Source organism: Bufo bufo, chromosome 2 (genome assembly GCF_905171765.1).
Source record: "Bufo bufo chromosome 2, aBufBuf1.1, whole genome shotgun sequence".
NCBI classification, from domain to species: Eukaryota; Metazoa; Chordata; class Amphibia; order Anura; family Bufonidae; genus Bufo; species Bufo bufo.
The window spans coordinates 33858135-33882537 of NC_053390.1; the positions used below are offsets into that span (position 1 = coordinate 33858135).

A 24403-nucleotide genomic window follows, 5' to 3' on the forward strand; every position below is an offset into this window, starting at 1 on the left:
GGCTACAACTCTCCCCGACTCAAGTGCCCGGCTCATGCGCAAAAAGCAGAGGCTGCAGCGGCCTCTAAGACGCAGATTGTCTGTACGCAGGCGCGATGTGGCCCCGGCCGGGCGCATGCGCTGAAGATTAGACGGAGGACGTGCCCAGAGGATTGAATTGGCCATGCGCAGGATCTTGAGTCGGGGAGAGTTGTAGCTGCCGCCCAGCAAAGGGAATATTGATGAGCTGGGCGGGGCTTCAGAACGGCAGTTGGGAGCGGCTGGCTGGGCGCATTTTGAGATGAAACGCCGCCCCTTGGGCAGATTGGAGACGAGACAAGCAGGTTATAAAACTTTAGTTTTCTGTATTTATAAGGTGGACAGGGGGGATACTTAGATGATTTTAAAACAATTGATAAGACCTGTTCTGTCATATATATATACCTAAATATGCTTATTGGGCCTGTCAGTTTCCCTTAATGTTGAAGAAAGTTTGATTTATCACTATAAAATGTCCCACTTTCTTGGCCTAAAAATGGCTTCTCTCCTGTGTGAATTTTCTGATGTTTAACAAGAGCTGCTTTTCTTATGAAACATTTCCCACATTCTTGGCATGAAAATGGTTTCTCCCCTGTGTGAGTCCGTTGATGTTCAACAAGTTGTGACATCCAGGTATAGCATTTTCCACAATCTTGGCATGAAAATGGCATCTGTCCTGTGTGAATTTTCTGATGTTCAACAAGACTTGCTTTTCTTATGAAGCATTTCCCACATTCTGAACATGAATATGGCTTCTCCCCTGTGTGAGTTCGCAGATGTTCAACAAGTTGCGATTTCCAACTAAAACATTTCTCACATTCCGTACATGAAAATAGCTTTTCTCCCGTATGAGTTCTTTGGTGTACAAGAAGATGTGATTTTTGAGAAAAACATTTACCACATTCTGAGCAGGAAAATGGCTTCTCCCCCGTGTGAGTTCTTTGATGTCGAACAAGATTAGCTTTAATGCTATAACATTTCCCACATTCTGAACATGAAAGTGGATTCTCCCCCGTGTGAATTCTATGATGTTCAACAAGATCTGCTTTTCTTGAGAAACATTTCCCACATTCAGGACAAGAAAATGGCTTCTCACCTGTGTGAGTTCTTTTGTGTACGAGAAGATTTGATTTTTGAGAAAAACATTTCCCACATTCTAGGCATAAAAACGGCTTTTTCCCTGTGTGACTTCTTTGATGTCGAAAAAGATTTGATTTTACGCTATAACATTTCCCACATTCTGAACAAGAAAAGGGCTTCTCCCCTGTGTGAATTCTCTCATGATCAACAAGCTCTGTATTCGTTATAAAACATTTGCCACATTCTAGGCATAAAAATGGCTTCTCCCCTGTGTGACTTCTCTGATGTCGAACAAGATTTGATTTGACGCTATAACATTTTCCACACTTAGAACATGAAAGTGGATTCTCTCCCATGTGAATTTTCTGATGTTCAAGAAGATCTGCTTTTCTTAGGAAACATTTCCCACATTCTGCACATGAAAATGGCTTCTCCCCTGTGTGACTTCTCCGATGTCTTAAAAGGGTTATTTTCTGTGTAAAACATTTCCCACATTCTAAACATGAAAATGGCTTCTCTCCTGTGTGAACTGTCTGATGTCTAAAAAGTTTCGATTTCTGGGTAAAACATTTTCCACATTCTGAACATGAAAATGACTTCTCTCCTGTGTGAGTTCTTTGATGTTCAACAAGAGATGACTTAACGCTATAACATTTCCCACATTCTGAACATGAAAATGGCTTCTCATCCGTGTTTGCTCTTTTAGGTAAAACATCACTTCTGTGGCTTGTATTTTGCTCTACAGTCTGTGATGAATCAGATGATAGATGTTGAAAAGGATCTAGATCTTTGCTGTGAAGGGCTGAGGGTACATGTGGGATAATGGCATGCTCTTCATATGTATCTTGTGTGATATCTTCAGCTTTTAAAGCAGATGATTGTACTATCAAATGTCCCTCTGAGCTCCTGATACAGTAACCTGCAAAGAATAAAACTGCTTTTATTATTTATAACCATAAAATTATATTGATAATTTATAGCATTTCTATAATAAGGTATCCATAAAATTGCAAGATACTGTAAGTAAGAAAATGCAATTATGAATTGACTGAAGCTGGTCATGTTAGATTAATGTTGACTGAACCCACCTACCATTTAATGTGTTTAAGGATCGGGAAGTTAGATTTCAACATGCTTGACACTTTGTTCTTGGGAAGATTAGCAGCCTTCAAAGGTGTCTTCCCTTCTCCCTATTCACAAAACATGTAGTTTGGCGAAGGCCAACGTGCATATGTATGGAGATTTTGGAGACAGCTTTCAGCCAAACGAGCATTCTGGAGTGTATGGCCAGCTCAAAACAGTGATGGGAAAGCAGATGACAATCTAACATTGAACCTCACAGCAATGAACAGTAGATAATGCCGGTAGGCCACCATGCTCTTCTCTTGTAGTTGTCCACTGCTGCATTGAAGCCAGCATCTTCAGAGGGTTATTTTTTAGTATGCCTGCCCAAACGCTTTCCTAGTGAAACGCTCGGTGGAGAATTATAAAGTGACCTTTGAATCAGTGCTCTTAGGTGGTGTCCGTCTCACACACTATATGACAGCTATGTACCTACAGCTTATCAGAGAGCAGTTCAGAGGGTAAGAGCAGTAGGGTCACATACAATACAAAATGGCCATGGCTTTGATGCAAGTGATAGTCTTTCTTCACACATAGGCCCAACATACAGTATTGTGCAAAAGAAGGCAGGTGTGGAAAAATGCCACTTTTAAAAATAGAAGTGTTAATAGTTTATTTTTATCAGTTAAACAAATGCAAAGTGAATGAACAAAAGAGAAATCTAAATCCATTCTATATTTGCTGTGACCACCATCAGCATCAGTTCTTCTAGGTATACTTGCATACAGTTTTTAAACGAACTTGGCAGGGAGGTTGTCCCAAAAATCTTGGAGAACTAACCACAGATCTTCCGTGGATGTAGGCTTACTCAAATCCTTCCTTCTCTTTATGTAATCTCAGACAGACTTGGTGATGAGATCATCGGTCTGGGGGGTCTATATCATCACTTCCAGGACTCCTTTTACTTTTTTACACTGGAGATAGTTCTTAATGATATTGACTGTATGTTTGGGGTCGTAGTCCTGCTGTAGAATAAATTTGGAGCTGATGTGGATCAGATGTCTCCCTTATGGTATTGCATGATGGATAAGTATCTGCCTGTATTACGCAATGCTGAGTACACGATTAATCCTGACCAAATCCCCAACTACATTTGCTGAAATATAGCCCCAAATTTTCAAGGATCCTTCACCGCCGTGCTTCACTGTTGCCTGCAGAAACTCATTACTACTGTACCACTCTTCGGGACTTCAACAAACATACTGCCTTCTATTACAGCCAAATATTTCATTAGTCCAGATCACCTGCTGCCAATTTTCTCCACCCTAGTTCACGTTTTTTTCATAGTTCAGTTGTTTGGCCTCGTTTCCACATCGAAATGGCTTTTTGGCTGCAATTCCTCCAAGAAGACCACCCAGATCCCAATGGTTTCTGCCAGTTCTGAGCTGATGAAGCTATTGGACATCTTCCGATTTTGAAGGGAAACAAGCATGATGCATTTTTCATCTACTACACAAGGTTTCCTTGGCCACCCCCTGCATCTAGGGTCCTCATGACTGCCTGATTAATGAGAAATATAGAAAGATACTTATCCATCATGCAATACCATCAGGAAGGTGTCTGACTGGCTCCAAATTGATTCTGCAGCAAGACAACGGCCCCAAACATGGAGCCAATCTCATTAAAAACATGGAGTCCTGGAAGTGATGATATGGCCCCCACAAAGCTTTAAAGGGTTTCTACCACTTCGTTTTCACATAATTAGCTTTCAGACACTAGCGATCCGCTAGTGTCTGCTCTACCAAACAATCCTAATATAATAGCTTTTGGTGCAGCCGTTTCGCAAAAAAAAGAACTTATATTGATATGCTAATGAGCCTCTAGGTGCTATGGGGGCGTCATTAGCACCTAGAGGCTCGGTCTACCTTCACAAAATGCCGCCGCCCAGCGCGTCCCTCCAGCCCGCCCATCTCCTCCGGAATGCGATCCTCCCTGTGAGCCAGCGGATGAATTCTCGCGCATGCGCCGTGCGCGTCTGTATTCGGCGCATGCGCAGTGAATGTCTGACCGCTTCCCTGCTCAGACATCTCCACTGCGCCTGCGCCGATGACGTCATAGTGCTCCGAGGAACAGGCGCAGTGGAGATGTCTGTGCAGAAAGCGGTCATACATTCACTGCGCGAATGCGCCGAATACAGACGCGCACGGCGCATGCGCGAGAATTCGTCCGCTGGCTCACAGGGAGGATCGCATTCCGGAGGAGATGGGTGGGCTGGAGGGACGCGCTGGGCGGCGGCATTTTGTAAAGGTAGACCGAGCCTCTAGGTGCTAATGACGCCCCCATAGCACCTAGAGGCTCATTAGCATATCAATATAAGTTCTTTTTTTTAGCAAAACGGCTGCACCAAAAGCTATTATATTAGGATTGTTTGGTAGAGCAGACACTAGCGGATCGCTAGTGTCTGAAAGCTAATTATGTGAAAACAAAGTGATAGAAACCCTTTAATCTCTTTATCCAGTCTCTCTGGGATTGTCTAAGGAGACACAAGGATTTGAGCAAGCCTACATCTACATCCACAGAACATCTGTGGTTAGTTCTCCAAGATGTTTGGAACAACTTCCCCACCAATTTCCTGAAAAAACTGTGTTAAGTGTACCTAGAAAAACAGCAGAGGGGGTCACAGCAAATATTGATTGAATTTAGATTTCCCTTTTGTTCTTCCACTTTGCATTTTGTTAATTGATAAAAATAAACGATTAATACTTATATGTTTGAAAGTATTCTTACTTGGCAGCCTTTTTCCACACCTGTTTAAAGCTTTAGCACAGTACTGTATAGCATTGTATTTGCACCTTTTTTCTGCTGCATTTTACTGGGGGAAAAAATTGTATCGTCTTATCTTCTGTTGTAAATGTTAACCATTTGTGGCAGAACTTAGAGACAGTTGCGGCATGCACAGCAGTTTGAAAAGTAAAGTGAAAAGTGAGAGAGCCTGTCAGACAGGACATTTAAATATGTGATTAATGTATTTTCTCACGACATTTTGATAAATCCCCCACAATTTTTATGGGGCAGGCTTTTTTGGGTTCTACAGAAAAGTTTTTTGTCTTTTTTTTTATATACAAGCTTTCTGTACCATTTTTGGGCACACACTTTTATATGCTATTTTAAATGGAATGTGTCACATACACCTATAATTTTTTCTGACAGTTAGGGCTGTTTAACGCGAGCGGATGCCGTGCAGGTAATCTGCTGCGTGAAAGAGAGCCAAGCCCCATTCCGGACAGCAGAGACACGGAGCATTAACATGATTGATAATGCTCCATTTTTACTACAAAATCACAGTGACAATTTTATCTCACTGTGATTTTGTAGTAAAAAGATCACAGAGAGGCACGGAGCATTATCAACCATGTTAATGCTCCGTGTCTCTGCTGTCCGGAACGGGGCTTGGCACTCTTTTTACGCAACGGATTCCACGCACGGGATCCGCTCGTGTGAAAGAGCCCTTAAAGGGGTTTTCCAGGCTTTTAATACTGATGACCTGTCTTCAGGATCGGTCATCAGTATCAGATCGGCAGGGGTCCAACACCCGGCACCCCTGTATGAAGAGAAAGCACCCCCGCCGATCTAATATTGATGACCTATCCTGAGGATAGGGCATCAATATTACAAGCCTGAAAAACCCCTTTAACCCCTTAAGGACATAGGACGTACCGGTACGCCCTATTTCCCGAGTCCTTAAGGACCAAGGACGTACTGGTACGTCCTGACTTAAAATCTGTATTCCGGCGCCCCAGGGGTTAATCGGAACGGGATTTCGGCTGAAATCATTCAGCCGGCATCCCGTAACAATGCAGGGGGGGGGGTCATTTGACCCCCCCCCGTATCGGCGATCGCAGAAAACCGCAGGTCAATTCAGACCTGCGGTTTGCTGCGCTTTTTGCAGTTTCTGATCCCCGCGGTCCCTGACCGCGGCGATCAGAAACTTTAGAGTGGCTAAAATCAATATTTTTCACCCCCCCTGCACCCCTGCACGATTTTATGCCGGCGGGTGGTGCGGGGGGGGGTGTCGCAGGCGGTGGGGGCGTTGCGGGAGGCGGGCGGTGCGGCAGGCGGGATCGCGATCCCCCGCCCGCCTCCCATGAACGATCGTTGGCTTCTAGTGGGTATACCAGGGTGCCAGCACATTGCTGGCACCCTGGTATAAACGGCTGACATCTGTGCAGATGTCAGCCGTTTAACCCTTTCCATACCGCGGTCCGTACGGACCGCTGTATGGAAAAAGTTAACTGTCATCGGTCAGGGAGCTCCCTCCCTCTCCATCGGGGGGCTGCTGTGCCTTTGCAGCCCCCCGATGGAGAGGGAGAGAGCCCCCCGACAGCCCCCCTCAGCCCTGTGCTTACCCTTCCCCGTCTGCGAAGTTCTGAGCAGACGGGGAAGGTTCCCATGGCAACAGGACGCCTGCTCAGGCATCCTGCTGTCCATGGTGCTGAACAGATCTGTGCTAAAAGCATAGATCTGTTCAGTGTAAGTAAAATACAGTACAGAACAATATATATTGTACTGTACTGTATTATACAGACATCAGACCCACTGGATCTTCAAGAACCAAGTGGGTCTGGGTCACAAAAATGTAAAAAAAAGTGAAAAAAGTTAAGATAAAAAAAAAACATTTATCACTGAATAAAAATTAAAAAAATAAAATACACTACACATATTAGGTATCGCCGCGTCCGTAACGACCTAATCTATAAAACGGTCATGTTACTTTCCCCGCACGGTGAACGCCATAAAAATAAAAAAATAAAAACTATGAGAAAATTGAAATTTTGCCCACCTTACTTCCCAAAAAAGGTAATAAAAGTGATCAAAAAAGTTGCATGTACGCCAAAATAGTACCAATCAAACCATCATCTCATTCCGCAAAAAATGAGACCCTACTCAAGATAATCGCCCAAAAACTGAAAGAACTATGGCTCTTAGACTATGGAGACACTAAAACATTTTTTTGGTTTTAAAAATGAAGTTATTGTATAAAACATACATAAATAAAAAAAATAGTATACATATTAGGTATCGCCGCGTCCGTGACAACCTGCTCTATAAAATTACCACATGATAAAACCTGTCAGATGAATGTTGTAAATAACAAAAAAAAAAAAAGTGCCAAAAAAGCTATTTCTTGTTACCTTGCTGCACAAAGAGTGTAATCTAGAGCAACCAAAAATCATATGTACCCTAAACTAGTACCAACAAAACTGCCACCCTATCCCGTAGTTTCTAAAATGGAGTCACTTTTTTGGAGTTTCTACTCTAGGGGTGCATCAGGGGGGCTTCAAATGGGACATGGTGTCAAAAAACCAGTCCAGCAAAATCTGCCTTCCAAAAACCGTATGGCATTCCTTTCCTTCTGCGCCCTGCCGTGTGCCCGTACAGCTGTGTACGACCACATATGGGGTGTTTCTGTAAACTACAGAATCAGGGCCATAAATAATGAGTTTTGTTTGGCTGTTAACCCTTGCTTTGTAACTGGAAAAAAAATATTAAAATGGAAAATCTGCCAAAAATGTGAAATTTTGAAATTGTGTCTCTATTTTCCATTAAATCTTGTGCAATACCTAAAGGGTTAACAAAGTTTGTAAAATCAGTTTTGAATAGCTTGAGGGGTGTAGTTTCTTAGATGGGGTCACTTTTATGGAATTTCTAATCTAGGGGTGCATCAGGGGGGCTTCAAATGGGACATGGTGTCAAAAAACCAGTCCAGCAAAACCTGCCTTCCAAAAACCAAACCGCGCACCTTTCACTCTACGCCCTACTGTGTGGCCGTACAGTAGTTTACGGCCACATATGGGGTGTTTCTGTAAACAGCAGAGTCAGGGCAATAAAGATACAGTCTTGTTTGGCTGTTAACCCTTGCTTTGTTAGTGGAAAAAATGGGTTAAAATTGAAAATTAGGCAAAAAAATGAAATTCTCAAATTTCATCCCCATTTGCCAATAACTCTTGTGCAACACCTAAAGGGTTAACGACGTATGTAAAATCAGTTTTGAATACCTTGAGGGGTGTAGTTTCTTAGATGGGGTCACTTTTAGGGAGTTTCTCCTCTAGGGGTGCATCAGGGGGCTTCAAATGGGACATGGTGTCAAAAAACCAGTCCATAAAAATCAGCCTTCCAAAAACCATACGGCGCACCTTTCACTCTACGCCCCGCTGTGTGGCCGTACAGTAGTTTACGGCCACATATTGGGCGTTTCTGTAAACTGCAGAGTCAGGGCAATAAAGATACAATCTTGTTTGGCTGTTAACCCTTGCTTTGTTAGTAGAAAAAATGGGTTAAAATTAAAAATTAGACAAAAAAATGAAATTCTCAAATTTCCTCCCCATTTGCCAATAACTCTTGTGCAACACCTAAAGGGTTAACAATGTATGCAAAATCAGTTTTGAATACCTTGAGGGGTGTAGTTTCTTAGATGGGGTCATTTTTGGGTGGTTTCTATTATGTAAGCCTCGCAAAGTGACTTCAGACCTGAACTGGTCCCTAAAAATTGAGTTTTTGTAAATTTCTGAAAAATTTCAAGATTTGCTTCTAAACTTCTAAGCCTTGTAACATCCCCAAAAAATAAAATATCATTCCCAAAACAATTCAAACATGAAGTAGACATATGGGGAATGTAAAGTCATCACAATTTTTTGGGGTATTACTATGTATTACAGAAGTAGAGAAACTGAAACTTTGAAATTTGCAAATTTTTCCAAATTTTTGGTAAATTAGGTATTTTTTTGTGCAAAAAAAATAATTTTTTTGACTTCATTTTACCAGTGTCATGAAGTACAATATGTGACGAAAAAACAATCTCAGAACGGCCTGGATAAGTCAAAGCGTTTTAAAGTTATGAGCACTTAAAGTGACACTGGTCAGATTTGCAAAAAATGGCCTGGTCCTTAAGGTGAAAATGAGCCCGGTCCTTAAGGGGTTAAAGGCTATGTACACCTTTGGTGGCAATTTTTTTGTATTATTTGTTTATTATTGCATTGTACTCATTTTGAGCTAAAAATCATTTTTTCAATTGATCTTTATTAAAAATTATGAGCTGTTTTCCCTGCACAGCTTTGAGTTTATCTGCTAGCAGGATGTGTATTTTCTCTATGCTCCTTCAGGCAGGAAACCGATGGGCTCCTTATCTCTGATCTTATAAACACTTAATTAAGCTCAATTCTTATCTTACTGATAAGAATGTGGCTTAATGACCTTTTACTAATTTAGAGATAAGGGTTATTAGATGACCCCAAAGTGAAAGTACCATTCCAACAGATAGATAAACAGTTAACCCTTTGTGACAGAATGGCTCAATATTTTTAATAAAGGTCAATTAAAACAATTATTTTTACCCCAAAATGAGTAAAATGAAATCATAAAAAATTGTCTCCAAATGTGTAGATAGCCTTTAAAACCAGATAGTGACACACATCCATATCTATTTTTATTTTCTGATTGTAGATTTTTTTTTTATTTCTATTTCCTGAACATGATTATGAGGGCTGCCATCCTGTTGGAGTTATTTCTAACAGCACTTACAGATATGCTTTACAGCAGCCACCATGGGCCATAGACACCATGGACATGAGCTGTCCTCACTGACTTCTTTGGGAGAGTTATCTTGGCATGCTCTGTGACCTGTGCAGAGGTCAGGAGAGAGTAAATAATCCTTGATATCACCTATTGTGAATGGTGGATCCTGTTTTAGATTCTGTAATAGCTGTCATTGGAATCCTGACTGTGATAATAAGATGACTGCTGAAAAATTATCTGTAGAAAACAAGAAATGGGCCTATTATTAGGCCAGTGTGAAAACTACTGGACTTTAGGATTTTTTAAATATAGGTAGTGACATGGAAAATTTAAAATATCATCACCAAAAATATGTTTAACATAAAAACTTGATTTAAAACAGGTAATTTTCTATTTACACATTCCCTTTAAAGGCTATGGACACCTTTGGGGCGTTTTTTTTATTATTACATTGTACTAATTATGAGCTAAAAATAATTTTTTCAGTTGGTCTTTATTAAAAATATGGAGTGAGATAAGGGTTATTAGATAATCGGCACAAAGTGAAAGTAGGATGCACACAGATAGAAAAACAGTTAACCCTTTGTGACAGAACAGCTCAATATTTTTAATAAAGACCAATTGAAAAAATTATTTTAAGCCCTAAATGAGTAAAATGCTATAAAACAAAAAACTAAATTGTTCGAATAGGTGTCCAAAGTCTTTAAGGCATTTACTTCCTATAACAAAGTATACGGGCAAAACAACGTTAAAAAAAAAGAAGCCAGACCCACAACATGATTTGCCAAAAAATGATGATTACTTGCCGGTAATTTGATTTTCCAGAGCCCATGACAGCACCACAAGAGGATCCGCCCCCACAGACAGGAAGCCTGCAGAATAAAAGGGCGGACACTCTTCTCCCACTTCAGTGTGATATCTAAGTATCGAAGGAAGTCCTCCAACATAATGTTAGATAATCAATAATAATTTTCGCTTAATATCAAGTCTTTTTTTTTTTTTTTTTGCTACACCCGTGTAAGTATAAGAGAACCAGAAAAAAAAACAGCAGGGAGGGAATATAAGGGTGCTGTCATGGGCTCTGTACCAGTAAGTAATCATCATTTTACCCTTCGCCCATGATAGCACCACTAGAGATTTATTAGAGGAAAAATCAGGGTGGGAGAGTAGAAAGAAGCACCTTTTCCCCAAAGGAAGACCCCGAAGGGGGTGAGTTCAAATCAAGCCGATAGTGTTTAAAAAAGGTTGAAGGAGAAGACCAGGTAGCTGCTCTGCAAATATCCTCTATGGGAACAGAGGATCTTTCTGCCCAGGAGGTAGCAACATCCCTGGTAGAATGTGCCTTAAGACCCACCGGAGGAGACAACCCGGATGCAAGATAAGACAAAGATATGGCAGAAACAATCCACCGGCAATAGAACTTAGCCGCCTTACCCTTATTCACTCCTTGAAAGAGAACAAAGAGTGAAGAAGATCTGCGCCAGTCTTTAGTGCAGGATAGATAATGAATCAAGGTCCTTTTAACGTCTAGGCAGTGAAGAGATTTATCTTTTTCTGACCCAGGGTTTTTAAACATGGATGGATTCTAGCCCCCCCAAACATATCTTGGATGGACCTGGGTTCTTTTGCCTCTTCAATGCCCATAGTAGAATGTACGGCTTTTAGAAGTTTTTCTGTGTCTACCACTGATTTCCCCTTCTTCCAAGGAAGACAGGGATGAATCATCAGAATGCCCATATAATGAGGAGTGTATCTCATCTTCATCAGAATCAGATGAAATATGCTCCTGTACAGTATTATGTCGTCTCACTTTAGATTCTTTTTTGGATGACAAGGTAGAATTAACTTCCGATCTGACTAGTGTCTGAAGACATTTATAAAATGATGGCAATTCCTCAGCCACCGTTTTATCAATACAGGACTGACACATCCTCTTCTCCCATTGAGATGACAACCCAGTTTTACAAAGAATACATTCTTTATTCTTCCTTTTAGTCACCACCTTCCTTGGTTTTGTCAAGGCTGGAGGGACTGCAGACTCCTCAACATGCTTGTCCTCCTCCATGCTTCTCCTATTGCTGGCCACCAGAGCGCTGCTTAGGATGCCAGCTTTCAGTTCACCGCGTGCCCATCTCATAGGCGCTCTCTGATGATGTCACGCCCGATTCCGCGTGCCAAACCACATGACCCATGCCGCTCTCCCTGGCCTAACTCCTTGCCGGAAGCTCCTCCCTCTGGGGTCTGGACGTCCGTGCCCCTAGCGCATCAGCGATACCGCCAGGCACTCCATGCTCCAGCACACAAAGTACTCTCTCAGGAGTTTTGCTGTGCCTCTGCCTGTCCTTTTCAGCACACGAACTGAAGCCGCATTATGTTCCCGGGGACAGCAGGTATGTTGGGGGAGAACACAAGCCCACTATAGGGGTCAGCGTAGGAGCACCACCAGAGGAAAGGAACCTGAAAGAAAGACTGCAGGCTTCCCCAGAGACAGGAAACCACACTGATTTGGAAGGAGAGTGTCCTCCCTTTTATTCTGCAGGTTTCCTGTCTGTGGGGGCGGATCCTCTCATGGTGCTGTCATGGGCGAAGGGAAAAACACCTTGCCGTCCCTTATACTCTGGTGGCAAGGACACTTCTCCCAGCTTGTGTCACCTGCTGACTGGCAAATAGCAGCACTACATAAGTCTTTATTGGGTCATAGAGGTTTTTTGGGGGGGTTTCTCGATGGTACCACAACGCTGTTCAGATAACATTCCTGAGTGATCTCAGATACATGCGTGCTGCACACTGGAGGATAGGCTAAAAGGTTTAAACTCTGTGACACATATATTTGGCGGACTCCACCTAGACCTTTATCCTAGGTAGGATGTAAGTATTGATTTTCTTTATCTCTTATACACCCTGGGGTGTTGGCCATGTGTTATAACGTGGTAGACAGCCATGTGTTATAGCATGATATACAGATTCTCACCCCATATTGCATGTTGCATATTTAGGCTAGTGATGTATTTACTTTTTATTATTCAGTATGTGATTTGTCTTTAATCACACTTTGTAAATATATTTATTAGGGATCGACCGATATTGATTTTTTAGGGCCGATGCCGATACCGATAATTTGTGAACTTTCAGGCCGATAGCCGATAATTTATACCGATATTCTGGGAATTTTCATTTTTGGGAAAAAAAAAATTCCTACACAAATCTGCTGAAAATTAATATGTTTATTGTTAACATGTATTTTTTTTTTTTTGTAAATCTTTCTTTTTCATTTATACTTAATATTATTATTTTTTTTTTTACTAACTTTTAGCCCCCTTAGGGACTAGAACCCTTGTCCTATTCACCCTGATAGAGATTGTTTGTGTGTCTATCAGGGTGAATAGGATCTCACACTGTCCCTACTGCTCTGTGCTTTGTGCACAGAGCAGCAGGGAGCTGAACATGGCAGCCAGGGCTTCAATAGCATCCTGGCTGCCATGGTAACCGATCGGAGCCCCAGGATTACACAGCTGGGGCTCCGATCGGAGGAGCAGGGGAGAGGGGATCCTGTGGCCACTGCCACCAATGATTAATACTGGGGGGGGGGGCTTGGGTGGGGGGCGCACTGCGCCACCAATGATTAATACTGGGGGGCTTGGGGGGGCGCACTGCGCCACCAATGAGCATAAGTCTTTCATTAATTCATATACAGGAGGCGGGAGCTGGCTGCAGAATCACATAGCCGGCTCCCGACCTCTATGAGCGTTAGCTGCGATCCGCGGCACCTAAGGGGTTAACTACCGCAGATCGCAGCTACAGCTCATAGAGGTCGGGAGCCGGCTATGTGATTCTGCAGCCAGCTCCCGCCTCCTGTATATGAATTAATGAAAGACTTATCTTCATTGGTGGAGCGGTGGCCACAGCCCCTCCCCTCCTCTTGTCCTCTCTCCTCTAATTGGCGGCAGCGGCAGCAGCAGCAGCACAGGGGGAGGGAGACACTGCTTCCTTCTCCCCTGTGCTGCTGAGGGAACACAGAGAGCGCTGAGAGCAGCACGTTCTGTGTTCCCAATACGTTATCGGTATATCGGCAAAATAGATGCCGATACCGATAACTGTCAAAATCCTCAATATCGGCCGATAATATCGGTAAAACCGATAATTGGTCGATCCCTAATATTTATTCACTTAGCCTGCGTAGGCCTATTAATTCTCAAATCTTTTGAATTCACGTTTTGAAACAGACAGATTCTGACAACTTTATGCCAAAATTTAAGATGTACTGGCAATCACATTGAGGTAGTTGTTGTGTTCTGTCCCTAGATATAGATCCAGTTGTTTGTGTGTTTATCAGTTGACATTGCATTTTTACCTGTGTTGTAATTCATGTGCATTACATTGTGTGGTAACAGCACCATCTACTGATGAGTTTATGTATTTCATTCAGCCTGTTTTTCTCTATGCATTATGGGAGTCCCAGGGCATTGTGGGTAGTTCCTGGTTCTTGCTAGTCTTGTGCTGGTACAGCAAGCAGCCACCATCTTATGTCTCAGGAGCCAAACATTCTCACTGGTTTTCCTGCCCCATCATCTGTTATTAGCCTGTTTTCAAGCATAGTCGGTAAGAGCACTATCTTGTGACATTTACCATAGTTTATATATGTTACTTGTTTCATAGCTCATTACTATATATGTACTGCATGTATAGCAGATTATTCTGTGTCTTATGCCATGTACCATGGATATTTATGTTCTAAATGCTACTGTTTTATTCTGTAGTTTCACCTTTCCTGTCAATCTACTATCAATAAAAGAGAAAGTTAAAGCAGTACAGTTTTTCTCTTCTTCAAGACAAAAGGTTTAGCTACATGTCAGATTACACACCGTGCCAACGTGTATGAGGACAGTATAGTGAAACGACTGCTAAGAACAAGCTCAGAAGATCAGACTAGATAGAGCCCGCCATTATCCACGCAGATCCTGCATACGGATATCGCAGCAACCTCCTAACAGTCGCACCGTATATCAGACTATACGGAGCCCGCCATTATCAACGCAGAGCCTACTTTTGGATATCGCAGCAGTCTCCTAACAGTCACAACATGTCTAATAGTCGAGCATCTTCAGTCAAGACAAGGTCTCAGATAAGTGGCTCTAACAGGACATCAATCAGAGAAGCTGCCGCCATTGCCCGCGCAAAAGCAGAAGCTGCAAAGGCAAAATCCAGCTTCACAGAACAAGAGATGCAGATAAAGCTGGAGAAAGAGCAACTTGAAGCTTCACTGAATATGGAGAAAGCGCAACTTGAAGCTTCTTTGAATAGGGAGAAAGCGCAATTTGAAGCGACTCTAGAAAAACTCACCACAGATAAAGAGACAGCAGCTGCCATAGCAGAAGCAGAATTTCTAGAAGCCACGGAACTTCAAGAAACCAAGAGTCATCGCAGCATCGTCCATCCAGGAATTGAACTCCAAGATCCACAACAGCGAACCTTACAATACGTCTATCAACATTCCAAGTCAGATGACGACCCAGATCCACAGCTTAATACAAAGCAGTCTGTTGACAAGCCAAGCCAACATGCTTATTCGGATCATCAGAAAGTCGACTATCAGTCTCCTTGCAGGAAACTAGAGAATACACATCAGAGTGAAACCGGTTACAACAACGTCTCTCCAGTACAGAGAATCAGAAATCTGCCCCTGCTAAGAGAGATGCCCTTCGCTTCAGAATGGTATTACACAGACCGGATTAAACCAGAGACTTCCAACAGGTATGGCCGTGCACCACACATTCACTCTGACAACACAACACCAGCTGGTTCCAGCACCAATCAAGCCACAATGGACTTTGCCAGGTTCCTTGCTCGACATGAGCTGGTCACCAAGGGACTTGTAAACTTCAGCGACCGCGCTGAGAACTAAAGAGCTTGGCGAGCTTCCTTCCAAAATGCCACCAGAGACTTAGGTCTGTCATGTAGAGAGGAACTGGATCTCCTAGTGAAATGGCTGGGAAGTGAGTCCGCCGAACACGCTAAAAGGATCAGAGATATCAATGTAAATTATCCAGACGTTGGTCTAAAAAGGGTCTGGGATAGACTTGATGAGGTTTATGGCGCAGCAGAGGTAATAGAAAGTGCCTTATTTAAGAGAATTGAGGACTTTCCTAAAATAGCGAACAAAGGCTATTCAAAGCTTAGAGAGTTAAGTGACTTATTAATGGAGCTGAGTGTAGCAAAGGCAGAAGGAGATCTGGTGGGATTGACATTCCTTGACACTGCTAGAGGTGTAAATCCCATAGTTCAGAAACTCTCATATAACCTGCAAGAGAAGTGGCTCATGCATGGTTCTCGGTATAAACAGACTTACAATGTACCATTTCCTCCATTTAATGTGTTTGTAGATTTTGTCTCTGAACAAGCAAAAATCAGAAATGATCCTAGCTTTGATTTCATGATGTCATATGCCACCGCCTCAGTCAGTAAACCTCGTAGGGCAATGGTGGAGGTCCACAAAATTAACGTTTCTTCCACAGGTTCAGTCTATAAAGAGTTCAGCTCCTATCAAAGAGGAGACAACCCCAAGGACCGGTGCAGACAGTGTCCCTTACACAGGAAGCCTCATTCCCTACTTAAGTGCAGAACCTTCAGAGAAAAGTCATTGGAAGACCGCAAGACCTTCCTCAAGGAGAACAACATCTGCTTTAAATGCTGCTTTTCAACTTCGCACTTTGCCAGGGACTGTGAGGTTAGTGCAAAGTGTGCAGAATGTGACAGCACAGATCATAACACAGCTCTACACCCTGGGCCACCACCGTGGGCTTCACCCAAAACCCAAGAGCATAGCGAGGAGCGAAAAGACAGAAATACTGACACTTTGGCAGTTGCTTCTAAATGTACAGAGGTTTGCAGAGACCTCAGAGGAGGCAGATCCTGCTCTAAAATCTCCCTAGTGAGGGTTTACTCAGCAGACGACCGAGACAAAGCCATCAAAGTGTACGCAATTCTAGACGATCAAAGTAACAAGTCGTTAGCGAAGTCTGCCTTCTTTGATAGCTTCGACATCAGAGGACCCGGGGCCCCCTACTCTCTAAGAACTTGTGCTGGTACTGTGGAAACAGCCGGAAGGAGGGCAAGCGGCTACATAATTGAATCCAGCGATGGTCAAGTGCGTCTGCCTTTACCAACTATACTAGAATGTAACCAGATTCCTGACAACCGGTCCGAGATACCCACGCCAGAAGTAGCAGTGCATCAGCCTCACCTGAAGCGTATAAGACACCTGATCCAAAACCTTGATTCTGAAGCTCAGATAGTCTTACTCCTCAGGAGGGATATCCTACAGGTCCACAAAGTTAGACAGCAGATCAATGGACCTCACAATGCTCCATACGCCCAGAGACTTGACCTACGATGGGTCATTGTAGGAGAAGTCTGTTTGGGAGGTGTAAACAAACCAACTGTCAACAGCATGCTTACTAGTACACCTGAGAATGGACGCCCATCTCTTCTCCAACCATGCGAAAATCACTTCTTCATTAAGGAACTGCCTCAAAGCACTTCATCATCAGGTGCCCTTGCAGGTCCTCCCTATGATGACTTCATCTGGGATGGCAATCAAGACCACCTGGGATCCACAGTCTTCCGCAAGACTAAAGAGGACAATCGTATGGCGATGTCATTCGAAGATAGACTGTTCCTAGATATAATGGAGAAGGGAATGGTGCAGGATGAAACAAGAAGCTGGGTTGCACCTCTACCCTTTAAGCCTCAAAGACAACGTTTACCCAACAAAAGAGAGCAAGTTTTCAAACGATTTGTCTCTCTCAGGCATAACCTACGAAGCAAGCCTGAGATGAGAGATCACTTCTTTACCTTCATTGAAAAGATATTCCAGAACGGTCATGCAGAGCTAGCACCTGTACTTCAAGAATCGGAAGAACGCTGGTACCTGCCCATGTTTGGGGTGTATCACCCGAAGAAGCCAGGTCAGATCAGAATGGTGTTTGACTCAAGCGCCAAGTATGAAGGCGAATCATTGAACGACGTTTTGCTGTCAGGACCGGATCTAAACAACAAGCTCATAGGAGTGCTTCTCCGTTTTCGCAGAGACTCCATTGCATTCACGGCTGATATCCAACAGATATTCTATTGCTTCCTAGTTAAGAAAGAACATAGAAATTTCTTGCGATTCATATAGTTCAAGGACAACGATCCAGTGGCGTAGGGATCGCCATAGCAACCATAGCAGTGGCTATGGGGCCCTACGCCACTGGGGGGCCCGTCCGACCGCATTCATTTTTTATTTTTTTTTATTAACACACACAGACACTACACACAGGCAGCCAGGAGGTGGCGTAACTACCGGGGAAGCAGCTGCTTCGGGGCCCGAAAGTTTATTTTCAAGTTAGTTAAATATCGATGTCTTACTGTTCAGGGCCCCCTTCACAGCAGCGGTCTTAATGTTCAGGCCCCCTCGCTAATGTGATCTAATCTTACTGTATTCTAAAGTCTCCTGATGTGTCTGGGATTCGAACCCACAACCTCCAATGTATCAGTGTATCAGAGGCAAAGCAATTACCCTCACAACCATAAAGGAGGCGTTGCAACTGATTGAAAAAAATTGACACTTCTACTGTTATAGCTGGCTAAGTGTACATCTATACATATGACAGCTGCCCCAACACACCCAGCACTGCTATATCTCTATGTGACAGCTATCCCAGCACACTCAGCTCTGCTATATCTCTATATATGAGCAGCTGTCATGTGTATAGATGTACACTTAGCCAGCTATGACAGTAGAAGTCTCATAATTTTTCAGTCAGCAGCAAGGCTGCTCTTTTGGTCTTGTGGTTAGGTGCTCTGCCTCTGATACAGAAGGTCGTGGGTTCGAATCCCAGCAGAAACCTTTTCTGAAATACAAGCAGTGACTCCATATATGGACATACAGGGCGGGACACAATACAGGGAGGGACAGAGGAAGAGGCTGCATCGCATCGCTGACATGGAGGTAAGTAGAAGTGTTTATATTTTAATACCTGACTGTTACTGCCATGGGGGGAGTGGGGGGCACTTGATACTGGCACATGGGGGGGGGGGGGGGGTTGGTACCTGACCTGATACTGGCACCTGGGGGGGGGGGGGGGGTTGACACCTGATACTGACTGGCACATGGTGGGGGGGGGGGAGGCACCTGATACTGTGGATGGCACTGTTTAGGGGAGGGGGATCTGTGTATGGCACTATTTAGGGGAGGGGGGGGATCTGTTGATGGCACTATTTAGGGGAGGGGGATCTGTGGATGGCACTGTTTAGGGGAGAGGGATCTGTGTATGGCACTATTTAGGGGAGGGGGATCTGTGTATGGCACTATTTAGGGGAGGGGGGATCTGTTGATGGCACTATTTAGGGGAGGGGGATCTGTGGATGGCACTGTTTAGGGGAGAGGGATCTGTGTATGGCACTATTTAGAGGAGGGGGATCTGTTGGCACTATTTAGGGGAGGGGGATCTGTGTATGGCACTATTTAGGGGAGGGGGGATCTGTTGATGGCACTATTTAGGGGAGGGGGATCTGTGGATGGCACTGTTTAAGGGAGAGGGATCTGTGGATGGCACTATTTAGGGGAGGGGGATCTGTGGATGGCACTATTTAGGGGAGGGGGATCTGTTGATGGCACTATTTAGGGGAGGGGGATCTGTGGTTGGCACTTTTTAGGTGAGGGGGATCTGTGGCACGGGGGGGGGCCATAATTTTTTTTTGCTATGGGGCCCATGCATTTCTAGCTACGCCCCTGCAACGATCCCTCTAAAGATGTTACAGAGTATCGTATGAAAGTTCACATCTTCAGCAATAGTCCTTCTCCTGCAGTCGCCATCTATGGATTAAGACACGCAGCTCAGAAAGTAGAAGAAAAGTATGGAGCTGATGTCAGACTCTTCGTAGAGAAGGACTTCTATGTGGATGACTGTCTGAAATCAATGCCCTCAGATGAGACTGCAATCAGTCTCCTAAAAATAACCCAGGAGATGTTCTCTCTGTCTAACCTGAGGCTACACAAGATCGCTTCCAACAGCCAGAAATTGATGGAAGCTTTTCCTTCTCAGGACCATTCTGAGGACTTGAAGGACCTAGATCTAGGCTTTGACTCGCCTCCGATGCAACGGAGCCTTGGTCTACTCTGGGACATAAAAGCTGATACTTTCACTTTTCAGGTTAACAGAGAAGAAAAACCCTCTACTCGCAGAGGAGTACTGTCAGCCATAAGCAGTTTATATGACCCACTAGGATTTGCAGCTCCTATGCTCATCGAAGGTAAAGCTATGTTAAGAGACTTCACCAGAGAAGGGTCGAACTGGGATACTCCTCTTCCCATAAAGGAAAGAACCACGTGGATGGCCTGGAAGAATTCCCTTACAGCCTTATCGGATCTTCACATAGCTCGTCCATATGTTTCTGTACCAACTACCAAGGTTGAGACTCAAAAACGGTGTTTTCTGTGATGCTTCAATCAAAGCAATTGCGGCTGTAGCTTACTTGAAGACATTAGATACCAGCGGACATTGCCATGTAGGGTTCGTCATGAGTAAAGCGAAACTAATGCCACTCCAGGAACACACAATACCACGCCTGGAACTATGTGCCGCTGTGTTAGCGGTGGCGTTGGCCGAACTCATCGCTGTAGAAATGGACCTAGAGGTTAAAGAGTCTGAGTTCTATACAGATAGCAAGATAGTACTGGGATATATCTGTAATGAAGCTAGACGCTTCTATGTCTACGTCAACAACAGAGTTCTAAGGATCAGAAAATCTATCTCTCCCGAACAATGGAAATATGTACCTACACCCTCAACCCTGCGGACAAAGCAACTAGATCCGTTGCTGCTGAACGTCTCAAGGATACAATTTGGTTTACAGGCCCCACCTTTTTGTATAAGCCGACGCCCAACACAACAGAAACTGCCATGTTTGAACTAGTAGACCCACATACTGATGTTGAGATATGTCCTCAGGTATCTGTGTTACATACGGAGACTCTGGACCACCACCTGAAATCCCACAGATTCAGTAGGTTCTTGTCTGTGCCATCACTTGGCTAACTCACATTGTTCGGTCGTACAAAGCAACCTCATCGGCAGATAAAAATATCTGTAGAGGCTGGCATCATTGTAAGCGTGCACAGCTCTCGATCTAGAGCGGTCAAAAAATGTAATCATCCAAGCTGTACAGCGTGAAACCTATGCAACGGAAATCAACTGTGTAGTCAGCGAAAGACCCGTGCCCAAAGGTAGTGTTTTAAGGAAACTTCACCCAGTGATCGACGAAGATGGGCTCTTAAGAGTAGGTGGACGCCTTATGGAAGCAAATGTAGGCCTAACAGAGAAACATCCTGTGATAGTTCCTGGACAGCATCATATAGTCATTCTGCTCGTGCAACATCACCATGAACAGACAAAGCACCAAGGTCGTCTGTTCACTGAAGGAGCTCTAAGAGCGGCTGGACTGTGGATAGTTGGAGCTAAAAGATGTGTATGCAGATTCATATTTAAATATGTTACCTGTCGGAAACTTTGTGGTATGTCACAGGCACCGAAGATGGCAAACCTCCCGTATGACCGACTAAGTACGGATCCACCCTTCACTAATGTTGGCCTAGACGTGTTTGGTCCTTGGCCTGTTGTTGTCCGGCAAACCAGGGGAGGCCGTGCGCTCGGGAAACGTTGGGCGATTATGTTCACCTGTCTGTCCATCAGAGCTGTCCATATTGAAGTAATTGAATCTATGGAAACTTCCTGTTTCATTAATGCTTTCCGACGTTTTATTGCCATTAGAGGACCCGTCAAACACATTAGTTCTGACCGAGGCACAAACTTTGTCGGAGCAGCGAGAGAACTACAACTCTCTTCCAACTTAGATGTTAACAACATAGAAAGATACCTCAGTGAACGAGGATGCACTTGGACCTTCAACCCACCACACTCATTACACATGGGAGGTGCTTGGGAGAGGATGATAGGCATCGCACGGAGAATCCTTGACTCAATCTTCTTACAAAAAGGATCTTCAAAGTTGACTCATGAAAGCCTGACTACCTTCATCGCGGAAGTATCGGCTATCATAAATGCCAGACCGCTAACTCCAATTTCTAGCGATCCTGATGACCCAACAGATCTCAAACCCGCCACATTGCTTACACAAAAGACTGAACAAATTTGTGCTCCACCCGAAGAATTTAATTCCAAAGATCTTTACAGGAATCGATGGAGACAAGTACAGAGTCTCTCAAACTCGTTCTGGGATAAGTGGAAAAAGCAATACATTCCCACTCTGCAACCGAGGAGAAAGTGGCAAACCAGCAAGCCTAACCTCCAGGCCGGCGATGTAGTCCTAATGAAAGACTGCCAGTCACAAAGAAACGAGTGGCCGTCTTGTGACTAAGACATTCCCAAGTAAGGACGGAATTATACGCAAAGTAGAATTGAAAATACGGAGACAGGGAGAGACCAAATTGTTCCTCAGACCAGTAGGAGAACTCGTTCTACTGTTTACACCCAACGAATACAATAGTGACGTCGGTTGACGTCAAGCGGGGAGTGTTTTTCTCTATGTATTATGGGAGTCCCAGGGCATTGTGGGTAGTTCCTGGTTCTTGCTAGTCTTGTGCTGGTACAGCAAGCAGCCACCATCTTATGTCTCAGGAGCCAGACATTCTCACTGGTTTTCCTGCCCCATCATCTGTTATTAGCCTGTTTTCAAGCATAGTCGGTAAGAGCACTATCTTGTGACATTTACCATAGTTTATATATGTTACTTGTTTAATAGCTCATTACTATCATCGTATTATCCCATGTACTGCATGTATAGCAGATTATTCTGTGTTTTATGCCATGTACCATGGATATTTATGTTCTAAATGCTACTGTTTTATTCTGTAGTTTCACCTTTCCTGTCAATCTACTATCAATAAAAGAGAAAGTTAAAGCAGTACAGTTTTTCTCTTCTTCAAGACAGGGGGTTTAGCTACATGTCAGATTACACACCGTGCCAACGTGTATGAGGACAGTATAGGTTGCAATCAACTTGCCTTACTGTAGCGTATGCAGCACACAGGAAACAACAGTGCAACAAGCACTAAATCTCTCAAAGCCATCTGGTTCTACCTTTGTATTACCACTTCAGTGTGTGCCTGACTCCCCACTGAGATGCTACTCCGATACTGCTTCTGGAGTACTGCCAGAGGTTGTCAGTGGCAGCTCTATCACACATCTCCCTGCCCCAGCATTCTAAACATGTCCTTACACTGGCCCTGCTCTCCTCTGTCTTGTGGACCTTCCCAGAAGGGTCCTACCGCAGGTTCACAACGCCATAACATCGCACAGCTTGGACACTAGGTGGATGGACAGCAGTGGTCATAAACCATACACATCTCATGCTCTATGAAATGGATGCACATTACAGTAATACAAACTTATGATAGAGCATTGAAGCAGATAATGGCAGCCAATTTAAAGGCACAGTAACAAACTATAACTTATCAATAGTTTCACACATTTTTTGTAGGAAAGGAGTTCTCTCCACACCTCCCAAATTAAATAGGAGCAAATGGTTCTTTAGCCCCAAAATTAGGCAAATGCTTCTGCCTTATTTTACAGAGGAATATTTAAATATCCACTTGTATTCTTGCATTCGCATTTTACACTTACAACATGTGTCATAACTTATAACAGTATGACATTTTTATACATAAATAATATGTAATTTGGCTGTATGAGGAAATATATGGCAGAACATAACACAATGGAGCTAAAAAAGCTGGTGAATAAGTACAGTCTAAGACTCTTCTCTATGTAGTGGTTACTACTCACCTGGGTAGATATCTGTAGGAAATTCCTCCTTATATTGCTCATATTCCCACATATCTGTCTCTGTAGGGGGTTCCTCCTTATACTGGTCATCACCCCACACAAATGTCTCTGTAGGAAATTCCTCTTTATACTGGTCTTCACCCTTCACATAGGTCTCTCTAGAATTAATACTCCTCAGATCTTTATCCTGAATCAAAAGCTGCAAATATAAAAGTCTCTCACAGTCACAGAAGTCCTACAGAATGTTCTACAAAAATAGAGAAGGTTATAAATTATCAGGACAACCAATAATGACATGACAGCTCGGTTTATTTGAGCCAGATAGCTGCAGGAAGCTTACACACATGTATATTCACCATGACGAGGTGTGCATCAAGTTGTTTCTGTGAAGGAAGACTGGCCTCCAACCGGTTGGTCACTTATTCCCATTGGCAGTCTCCAAAGCCAGAACATAGTGATCACATACAGACAACATCTAATGTCTATGGTCAGCTTTAACCCTGTCATCTCCACTTTTCTCATTACACAAATATAAACATATAATACTATGGGATAAAACAAGACTGAACACAAGGACTTCACAGCCTTCTACAGACCATTGGGAATATCTCAATCTACCTGATGATCCTGTGGAAGAAGAGGACTGGGACATCTCTCTGGTGTTCTTCTCTTACTGGATCTTCCTGTAGGAGACACATACAGTGACTGAATTCATTCTTTACATACAGATAATTAAAGGATGGGTGTATTTAGTCCTGTCTATTACCTGATGATTTACAGGTCTGGTGGTTCTCCATCATGACGTCCTCGTACAGATCCTTGTGTCC

At 43.5% G+C, this 24403-nt stretch overlaps 1 protein-coding gene across 1 annotated transcript; it reads right to left on the reverse strand.

Annotated features, from left to right (window-relative positions):
- Positions 1–455: 455 nt before the first annotated feature.
- Positions 456–24396, reverse strand: LOC120990691 (gastrula zinc finger protein XlCGF26.1-like). The gene is made up of 4 exons (XM_040419597.1): positions 24343–24396; positions 24195–24259; positions 23577–23775; positions 456–2017 (listed from the first exon to the last, which is right to left on the reverse strand). The coding sequence occupies exons 1-4, from the start codon at positions 24374–24376 to the stop codon at positions 456–458; spliced, it is 1860 nt and encodes a 619-aa protein (XP_040275531.1). The 5' UTR covers positions 24377–24396.
- Positions 24397–24403: the final 7 nt, after the last annotated feature.